The 11,179-nt window shown below is 31.8% G+C and overlaps 1 protein-coding gene and 1 long non-coding RNA gene across 2 annotated transcripts; one reads left to right on the forward strand and one right to left on the reverse strand.

Moving 5' to 3' along the window:
• Positions 1 to 4,598: 4,598 nt before the first annotated feature.
• Positions 4,599 to 9,085, reverse strand: LOC144563962 (GDSL esterase/lipase At5g45910-like). Its single transcript, XM_078313414.1, has 5 exons — positions 8,696 to 9,085; positions 8,039 to 8,248; positions 7,461 to 7,609; positions 6,830 to 7,103; positions 4,599 to 5,053 (listed from the first exon to the last, which is right to left on the reverse strand). The coding sequence occupies exons 1-5, from the start codon at positions 8,925 to 8,927 to the stop codon at positions 4,836 to 4,838; spliced, it is 1,083 nt and encodes a 360-aa protein (XP_078169540.1). The 5' UTR covers positions 8,928 to 9,085; the 3' UTR covers positions 4,599 to 4,835.
• LOC144563963 (uncharacterized) lies at positions 5,133 to 5,863 on the forward strand. Its single transcript, XR_013514515.1, has 2 exons — positions 5,133 to 5,175; positions 5,493 to 5,863. It is a non-coding gene; the product is annotated as an uncharacterized LOC144563963 (long non-coding RNA).
• Positions 9,086 to 11,179: the final 2,094 nt, after the last annotated feature.

Below are 11,179 nucleotides of genomic sequence, written 5' to 3' on the forward strand. Positions count from 1 at the left end.
ACAATGCTGCTCTCAAAATAAAAATAAAAACTGAAAAAGTTTAACAGGGGAAAAGATTAGATTATCGATTGAAACAAACTAAATGTAAAATTATCTCACACTTAATGCGGTTGTGCGGTTCCTTAAAATTTACTCTTCTCTTTTATAACTTTGTAACTTTCGTTCTTTCTTTTTAATTAATATCCAAATTATATTTTTCAATGGCCTTAAATGTGGGAATAAGGAGAGGATTTATTATCACTTAAAAATATATATATATTTTTTTTGCATATTATAAAGTTGAATCTCACAATAAAATTCAAGGGTGGGTAGGAAAATGAATTCTTCTTTTAGCACTCACTATCAGTATATACTTTAATAATTTTTAGAAGAGAGTAAATGTCTTTCCTTTTGTTTTTCAACAGTGCCTTCTTTTTTAGAACTTTCAAAATCTAAAATCTAAGTCTCAAATATTGCAACTCAACTGACATTTCCTAAGTAAAGATTATGACATTTCGGTAAAAAAAATATTAGTTGTTTATGATGCATAATAACTAATCGACCAGTTAGAACTAAAGACTAATACTATTTTTAGTGTGTATAGTTCTCAGTTTTCTTAGACAAACAACAAGTTACGGAATTAAAACCTCATTATAATATAATCAAAAGAGAAAAACAATATGTATAATTGAGTATTGGAACCTGAAAATCTCTATGCATGTATGTTCAGGGGTCAAGAACCAAAGAAATAGAAATACAAAAATTAAATTGGTTTAATTTTCAGGTCATCGAGACCCAATGAATGACCCCAGAGATTTCAAGATAACCTAAAAAAGAGAAGTACATAAATGGCACACCATTTACCATTTAGGATAATATATATCAAGTTGAATTTCAGCTCTTGTCGCGCGTGTGCTTGTTTGATGGTACCTAATATGTCTCCAATTGAGTTCCAACTCAAATATTAAATTCCCTCCAATTATAAATAGTAAAATAATATCAAACAACTAGATGGACTAAACTCCAACATATAACACTTCATTAAATCCTTGCAATAGCAGAATATCAGATCATCAACGAGCAAGTATACTAAACCTAATTAAATACATACCAGAAATAATAAAAATGTAAATAATTTGCATTTTTTTTACCAAGGATTAGGCGAAACCAGAGTGCTACATCGAAATTTGTTGCAACATCAAGCGAGAAGTGTTCTAAAGACCGACTGATTAAATTATAGACAACTGGTTGGAGATGTCCCATGATACAAAGATGAATCAACAGATAGAGACCCATTAATTGTGCCCAAGAAATATGATTCGGTTACCGACATCTTCAACCTTTTCCCATTCAAAATTGTTGACATAGTCTACCTCGTGATGCTTAATATAACTGCTTGTTAACTTGAAAATCTCAAAGTGTGGAATGCCATTCAAGTGGTTATTCGCCATTCCATTAGCTACAAGCAACACATCGCCTGATGATTCCACTAGCAATTTTGTAGAGCCTAGCTGTAGATTCCGATAGGTCTTCCACAATAGCACGAGTTGCATTTCAATGGTATACTCCTCCATGGTAATTCTATAAAGATCATAATTTGTATCCATTGCATAAAAAATTAATGCCATTATTGTTTATTAGATTCTCAGTTCCATGAGAATGTTTGAGGAAGTTCCATTTGTTATCTTCAATCCTGCAATAGTATATATTACAGTGCTAGCAAACATCACCATACAACCGTCTTCATTACCTATAGGGTTTGAAGAAACTACATTGTTCATATGAACAAGCATTAAAAATGAAGAAAATGACGGTAAGCATACTTCTGCTTCTGTAAGTGGATTTATCAAGGTGACTTTAACAGTAGTATAGTCAACCACAAACAATTACCAACCTCTCAATGAACCTCCAATCCATTTGTTTTTTGTTTCATACAATTTGAGTTCATGCGAAACCTTTGCCACCTTCTCATTTGAGAGACTGAACAGATTGAGATTATTTCCATGCATTACATTAATGTGTTGTAGTAGTAGTGACATAGGGTTTCCTTTCTGTAAACAATGCGATATGGGGAATTTGGAAGGAAACCAGTGAATACTGTTCTTGAAAACGGAGCGTCATGAGATGCAGACAGCACCGAAACTTAGAAAATCCTTATGGTTGTCTAGTTTTTCAGCAAATATTTCTACCATATGCTCTGGAAGTATAGACCAACAATCCATGGAGATATGGGCTGGAAAAGAAATATCAAGAAAACATATTTCAATTAATGATTTTTCGAGCAAGAATAGTTTTTTTTTTTGAGTGGAAATGCCCTTAGGCTTTAACTTAACACTTACCTCTTATATTTCAAGATTTTATCACGAAGAGAGCATTGACTGTATCTACCGACCACAATTGCTGACAGATTAGGCACCTACTTATAAGGTCATAATTTCGTTCAAACCTATGTTTTGCGTTAACTAGGATATTGCCTTCAAAATCTTTTGTTATATTTCATTCAAAAAAAAAAATCTTTTGTTTTAGTCTTTTTTTTTTCTTAAATCTTCGCAGAGGCTGCGAATCTTTTTATTATAGTCATTTTATTGATAACGCACTACAAGAACGTTCAAATTGACAAAGTTTTTTTCTTTTTTTGTATCAGCATAAAAAATTCTAAGCCATCTATATATATTATGAAATTAAATTTCGAGAATTGTATCGGCATGAAAAATTCTTCATCATCATGACCATGAATAATTTTGAACCATTTCTCATAATTAAAAATAAAAATGCATAAATAATTTACCATTTTCTGATTACTTTTGTCAGTACTTTCATTAGTACTTTTGCTTTAATTTAGAATTGATTTTGTTGTGCTCTGAGAAAAGCTAGTTTAATCAATCTAAGTACTTTACAGTAATTGTTACGTTACAGGTACAAATGTGATACCATTGTTTGAACTTGTTGTTTCTCATGAAGCTGGTGGATATCCAAAATTTCAAAAAAAAAGAAAAAAAAGAAAGAAAGAAATGGTAGAAATATGAGTATCTAATTAAATTTAATGAAAATATATTACTTACATGGTTCTTTTACTTGGTGTTTTTCCCATCAAAATCCAGGGAAATTATTAATGAATGTTTGCTTCTTCTTTTTTGCTTTTGGTTGAAAGAGAACTTATTGTTCGCTAGAAATAGAAGAAGAGCAGCGTCTGTAGCTCTTATTTTTATCTTTTTCTTTCATTTCCTATTTTAAATCACCTTTTTATACCTGTTTACTATTTTTTCTTTATTCGTCGCCTTAAATTCTGATTTAGTGAAGGGACGACACGTCTATGTTGAGAGAGGGGTGGACACATTTAGTGAACCTATTGATTGTTTGGTGAAATAACGAGGTCTAAACTCTAAACCTCTTATGTATTTCAAGTTTGGGTCTCAACAATATTCAAATATGGTGACAGAGAGAAGAATTTTTTTTTAAAAAAAATATATGAGCCGTACATTTAAATCTAACGGTTAAAAATGTAAGTGGACAAGAAAATAGTGCTTTTATGGGCTGATTCTTGAATAGGCTGGTATAGTACTATACCGTTGGATACTTGGATCCCAGGCCCAACATTTTTAAATGTTTAGTTTCCTCAGTTTAAAAGACATTTTTTTTTTTTTGACAATAATTAAAAAGACATGCTGCTATAAAAAAACGACAAAAACTGAAAATTTTAAAGTGGAAAATATTAGATTCTCAATTGAAGCCAAAAAAATTTTAAATTTACTTTACGTCTAAGAGTATCTTAGATTTGGTGCCAAATTTTTTATTCATATTCTAAAAAAAACGAAATTTCAAATACAACTTCTGATTTTAAAAATTTTGCCTCTACCACTGAAATTGCATTCAGCAGACTCTACCTCCTGCTGGCAATGCCAGCCCTACTGTTTTTTTTTTTTTTTTTTTGTATATCTAGATAATGACTCAAATTATTTTGGATTGACGGCTCATTGATATTTTTGTAATGAAACATCAATGTACTTGTGTTGAAATTAACTAGAGTATAAAACATCAACACTTTATCAATAATTTTACAATAAAACATCGATACATATTTCTAAACTTTAAACAGTCATAACTTTTGGTAGAAACTTTGATTTGAATATTTGACCACAATTTGGACTTTCAAACTTTCAAAACATTGACTATTAATTTAATCTCCATATGAAAAAGTAAAATTTGATCTCCAAGTATTTTTATATAGAGATAATGATTAATGGTTGGGATCAACTATTTGAATTTTAAAACAAAGATATAAATCTATAGTACAGATCAAAGTGTGCTATGCATATTACCATAGCCTCACTCAAATGATATGTATATATATCTTCTTTTTATTTTCATAATTATCAAAATTATTCGTGTTAAAATATTATTATCAGTAGATAATACATGTTTATATATGAAAGTATATATGGATAAACATTGCAAAATTTGTTTTAGCGACTAATCAATAAAATAAAAATGATGTTTTTTCGGAATAATTTTTTTAGGCTCCCCACTAATAAATTTCCATAATATGCGTGAAATTTTTATAAAAATTTAAAACATATAAATCTTATTAAAAAATTGATTCCACTTGTGCTACATATAAATTGAACTCTTGAAATATGACACTTGCAATAAACTTAATATAATTTGTTTCCTTACATAATTAAATTATGAACACTTGAACATTACTCATAACAGAACCAAACATAACGCCGAGAAATAAAGCCTTGAGGTTTACTTGTTCTCTTAGCTTATTGACCATTTCTAAGATAAAATCACTGCATATATATATATAAAAATAACAAATTGGGTCACTTGAATTTATAGTTCATGTTGGTGTTCTAGTTGTGCAGAATGGGAGGGCTGGCATAGGGGCCTTTGAGCCATCCATTTGTGATCTGACGGTAGGCTGCCTCTGTCAAGTGGATCCCATCCCAACTGAGGTATTTTGAAGGATTAGAGCAAGCACTGGCACCTGCCATGCCACAACGCTTGCTGTTGTCATAGTTGTACTTGCCTCCCCCGGCCCCACAACATGCTTGCAAGCCAGAGACAAAACCTATAAAACAGATGCGGTAAAATGTTATTACAGAATTGGATATCCACACAGATGACCACATGGAAATCGTTACACAAAATTTTCATTTTTGCCTGTAACAAGGGTCAACCGAATCAATCTAGGTTTGCACAATTAAAATGTTATTAAAGAATTTCAATAATGTTGTAGATAGGGTTTTAAATTAGGTGCACAATACATGATCACACTGAAACCGCTACAAAAAAATCTAACTGCCTTTTTTTTTGTCTGTAACAAGGGTCAACCGAGTCAATCTAGGATTACAGCATTGTCTTTTTTTTTTTTTTTTTTTGATTAAAGTCCTTAGGCACTCACACAACACACTCACACGACTCGAACCCATGTTCTCCCGTGGGAGAACGGATGTCTTATCCAACTGCTCTAGACAGTGTTGACAGGATTACAGCATTGTCAAGTATAGATTTGTGACTTAAGTGCACAATAAAATGTTATTACAGAATTTCAATATTATTGTAGATAGCCACACACACATGACCACACGGAAATCGTTACAGAAAATCTGATAGTTATTTTTTTGTCTGTGAGCTGTAAGAAGAGTCAATTGAGTCAATCTAGGATCGTAATTAGGTGCACAATAAATAGGGAAGTTGGGATATATGCAAATTGCAAAGTTGGAAACCACTATTTGTTCACGGATGACAACTGTTTCGTTTGAACAGGCTTGATTGCTTGATGCGTCAATACTGGATAGCTAAAATCAATCAACAATCTGAGACAATGACCTAGGACCAATTATATTTGGCATCTCTGTAGCACCACAAGATCATATTTTTTGAAAGGAAAGGAAAGTATGAACTGTCCTGTCACTTTTATTTGTAAGTAATAACTATTTATTTATTAAGTAAATAATATATAGTTACTTACATCTATAAACTGTACGTAAGAGGTGGACTCATAAACCCTTTCTGATCTTATAACAAAGGATTTTATTCAATTTTTTTATTATATCTTATTAAAGGTGTAACTTCATTTCAGCTGCATTTCAGGCAAATTAATAAATGCTTGAAATGTTTAATATATAAAACCATATAATTTGTTGTATAATTCAAAGGGAACAAGCACCTATTTATAGGCTTATACAACAAGGTAATTTTTTGGAAGGAAATAAACAATTGCTCCAAATACATTCAGCATATATACATGTGTTATGAATAATTGAGGTCTGCTTCCTGTCCTCTATCCAATTAACTATTATGTCCCCATATCCCTTATTTCAGCAAATTTCTTAAATTTGGCGTACGTGTTTTATTTAAGGAACACTTTTTGGTGTGTTGAGATGTCTAGATATGCAATTGTCATAGGAGGTATCCTATATATCACGCAATGCAACCGTGCATGATTGAATTAGGTCAATCTCATCACCATCTCTTTCATTCCATTTGGTAAGCAACCAAAATCAACCTTCTTTTACAAACCACCAATAGTGTATGTATATATATACCACCAATCATATAGTCTAATTACACCAATGGACCTTGCAAATCAATGCCTTTCATTTTCTGATGATCTAACCACTCATGGGACTTTTGAAAAGTCAGAAACAGGATAATTACAAACCTATTCATGTATGCAATCCGATTCTTCTCAAGTCCAAAAATACAACATATATGCAAAATTATGAAATTTGTGATAAATATATAATATATGCAGAAAATATACTTTGTGGTTGTTATATTTTTGGTCTGGTATTAAATATAGAGTGAAATTAATGAATTAATAAATATTATGTAAACTCACCGTAGCTGGAAGGACTTTGCACCATGGAAATGACTTGGCTGTAGAAGTCGGCGTATATAATTCTCGTACTGGGATACTTGCTTTGGAGGCTGTTTATAGCACTCTTGAGCTTTGAGTTGTGGTAGTTGGCTAAGTTGTTGAACGACTTTAGGCAGCCAAGGCTGTCATAGTCGCCGGCATTCGAGCTCTGGTACAGTGACAGGTACACAGGGAAGCACCCGGTTGGAAGGACGGATGGTATGACAATGTCCACTGCTCCCAAGTTAATCAGTTTCTATTTAATTAGGACAAAAAATCAATCACATTCCTTAATTTTCATTATTAGTTGGGGATTGATGTGCTACGTCAGCGTGTCATTAATATAACTAACTTTTCTTAAGACCAACGATCAAGAAAATTTAGGTATATATTTAATATTTGGCAAAATAAAAAAGTTTAGTTAATTTGTTGAACAAATATTTGATAAAAAGGACAGTTTAATTACCTACCGATACTAGATATTAATTTGGAAATAAAAAAAAAGGAAGATAAAACTGTTTGAGTATAAAAAAAAGGGATCTCTACAAAAATGAAGGATTATCATGTAATTTTTCATATCTTATAATATTCTTGAAAAAAAAAAAATTTCTACCTCAGCGCCATTAGAAATGGCTTGAACAATTTGAGGGACATAAGCGCTTGTTTGCTCAGGGGTACGGCCCCCAAACAAGTTAGCATTGTAGTCGTTTCCTCCAAGTTCTCCAAGAACGAATAGAGAATTCTTAAAATATGCCTTGCAATCTAATTTCACAAATTAAATAAATATTAGAAGTTATATAGTCGATCTCACATTACAGACTAATTGAACTCAAGATTGTTATATTATAGTATTATATTTTTTAAACAAAAAAAAGGGAAAGAAAAGGATTTGGAATAAACCCATCCTTATCTAGGCCCTACATGGCCTTCAACTAACACATAATTGTATACCAGTTATATATGTACTATTCACTAGCTAACATATACTTCTTCCTTTTTTAATATTTGAATTATAGATATTATTAAATTCATTTATCCTATCAATATAGGACAGCCTATCTAAGTTGGTGTGCATTTATTCTACTATAAATCCTTATCTTATATTTGTTTTTATACGGCTTCCTTGTTTACAACTAGTATAAAACAAAATGTATACAACAAAAATAAAATAAAATGGTTTCATAACCCTACTTGAGCCGCAGACAGAAGAGGCAATGTTTTGAAACCACTGGATTTGGGTGTCCAAGGGTCCATTGTTCCATATGTTGCTTCCCACCCCAATTGAGTAGAAGAAATCCGAGGTTTGTGCCGTCGCACCGATGATTGCCATGTTTGCGCCTTTTTTGAAGTCGCTTCCTGATGCCTTTGATGGTGGTAGCAGGGGCAAACCAAAATACTGAGCTGTGAAATATAGAAAGTATAAAAGAAAAGTTAGTGTGGCATAGTAACACAAGTCGATGTATAATGAGGTGTACTTGCATATTCGGAGTATTGGTTTAGTAATAACATGTTTCTATGTTTGAATACTAAAATCTTTAATTTATTGAAATACTACTGTTACTTCTTTCAATGAAATAGGTAGACTTCTCACCTAACTTTTCAAATAAGTTTCTTCAAATAGTAGGTAATAAATAAAACAATTCCTGTACGTAGTTATACTAATAAATTAAAGCTGTGAATCCACTAATAATTAATCAAATTTATCTGTTAATTACCTATTTCTTTAAGGACTTGACATGGATCAAAATATCAGCTTTATTTACTGCTAACTTGCTTAGTGCCAACTCAGTGCACATGCAAATATTCTCACTGAGAGTCGGGTAGAACTTAAAATTAATATAACATTACCAAGGAAGTCTACAACAAGACGGCCGTCAGAGCAGCGGCACGTGACCTTGCCGAAATATGTCTCGCCGTAAGGTGGCTGAGCCAATGTGAGAGACGACGGTCTTCCACTCACGCACAAGTTGCCGGTGTCAGAGACCGAATCACCAAAACTATAGATAGCATTGTACTTTTGAGAATAGGAGGTGTGAAGATAAGAGAGAAGGAAGAAGGAGATGAGAACCAATGTCTTCATTGTTTCTAAAAAGATGTTGTTTGATGTTTCTAGCTAATAGATACAAGTGATCTATTAGCTAGCAAGAGATGAGATATGCAGAAACTAATGGAGAGAAGCATATATATAGTGTTTACGTATATATATTTTGGCGGTTGCCATGTCCCTATAGTTATTACTGAAATTTGACTTTAGTATGATTGTGGAGGCCATCTCTCTTAATAATTTTCTTCCTGTTTCCAATATTTTTATAATTTATTTAATACCCATGATGTTTGACCATGAAAATAGGTACGAACCTAACTGTCTATGGATCAGAGGGTGAATATATAGCATTCCTTATCAACATATATCATCACTAAAGTAACAGAGGTATGATTGAAGTTTATTATGAAAGACAAATTTAACACTGTTGATTCAGTAATCAGATCGAAGTTCATCTTCTAATATAATTCTTCATTTGTCTAACAAATTACTTACAAGTCAATAATAATTTATCTGAGCATAATAACACGACTGAGTGTAACATATATACCAATAATAATGAAGAATTATTCAAACTCAAAATAGTAAATCGGAATCCGAATCTCAGCTTTATGCTGCTATATCAGACCACCAAACTCTTCAAAAGCTAGTGTAATTGATTACTGCCAGAACCTGATACACATAAATGTGAATTCAAAAAATAAATTTGATATTAATTTTGTTATTGGATATGCTGTAAACTTAACTATCGCACATTTTGTTTTTGAGTATGGTAGATAATTGGCCACATGCACTTGATAGCACCTTGTCCGTTTGCCCAAAAAATAAATGTTCTATCCACTATATATATATAGAGGAGGGTTCAAATGCACCCAAATTTGTGTGCACCCAAATGCACCCTACCCTTTTTCTCCATTTTCAAAGTCTGAATAGTCAATCCGAACCGTTAGATGCGATATACATATTAAGATGTGCTTGGAGACCAAATTTTATATTTTTTGGAATTTTTTTACTATTTATTAAGCCACTTTGAAAATCGCTGATCCAATGGTCCAGAAAATGTAAAATCAGCGATTTTCAAAGTGGCTTAATAAATAGTAAAAAAATTTCAAAAAATATAAAATTTGGTCTCCAAGCACATCTTAATATGTAGATCGCATCTAACGGTTCGGATTGACTATTCAGACTTTGAAAACAGAGAAAAAAAATTTGAAAGATAGGGTGCATTTGGGTGCACAAAAATTTGGGTGCATTTGAACCCTCCTCATATATATATCCTTTTTAAAACTTAATCCAAGGATTTAATTAGAAAGTACCTATTCCAATATATCCCAACAACATAGTAATTAGCTTTCAGTAAATAGCATATCATATTGTTAAGTAATAGCATAAATTATGTATAAATTTGAAAAACTTTTGGACATCTAACCTTTTTATCAAATTTGGTAAATTAGTTGGTTGTTAGGTGTATTGCGGAAGTTGGCACTTCAATTCATGATAACTCCAAATAAAAGCGCTCCAACACTAATTTCTCAAAAAAAGCGCTCCAACACAAGATGTTCGTTAAGAGATAACAACATTCTATCATTAGTGTATCTTTCATTCAATTTATATGATAGCTCCCAATAACAACCCCAACACGAGATATAATGTTCTATCAAGCAAATACGAGTTCAGAAAGGTACTCTCAGCTACTAAATTAATAAAGGGGCCTAATTTTTTGTTTGAGGGGTCAATTAGTGGCACTTCATTATTGTTTGAATGTGTTTTGTTAAGCCACCGTTGGATCAACAATTTTGTAAAATACTTAATAAATAGTAAAAAAATTCAGAAAAATGTAAAATTTGGTCTCCAAGCACATATTAATATGGAGAACAAGATGAACGGTTTGGATCGGCCATTTGGATTTTGAATTTTAGATTTATGGTCCAATGCACAAACCCCTCCATGCATTGCAATCCACCATAGCCCATCTCTCTCTCTCTATATATATATATTTTGATAAATAGATATCTATATTTGGGTACACACACACACACACACACACATATATATGTATGTATGTATGCTTGTATTTGGCATTGTCAAAGTTTTAAATACATTAATTCCTAATAGTTGAATTATATTAATTTTTGTTTTTGTTTTTATCCTATTATTAATACTATGATCATCACATCATAAGTGTGTCAAGTGATGGGTCACATTAATGTTAATCGTGACAAATGTGGAATTAATTAAGTTACCCCAAACTAAAGTTGTTGGTAGATCTTGTTTAGAAATGATCTGTA

The sequence above is a fragment of the Carex rostrata genome, chromosome 13, assembly GCF_964058835.1.
Source record: "Carex rostrata chromosome 13, lpCarRost1.2, whole genome shotgun sequence".
NCBI lineage: Eukaryota > Viridiplantae > Streptophyta > Magnoliopsida > Poales > Cyperaceae > Carex > Carex rostrata.

Coding starts and splice junctions, on each gene's coding strand:
- LOC144563962 (XM_078313414.1), bottom strand. CDS start 8,927: ATGAAGACATTGGTTCTCATCTCCTTCTTCCTTCTCTCTTATCTTCAC. Junction 7,610..8,038: donor CTCTTCTGTCTGCGGCTCAA/GTAGGGTTATGA, acceptor TTGTGAAATTAG/ATTGCAAGGCATATTTTAAG. Junction 5,054..6,829: donor GCAAAGTCCTTCCAGCTACG/GTGAGTTTACAT, acceptor TCTGTTTTATAG/GTTTTGTCTCTGGCTTGCAA.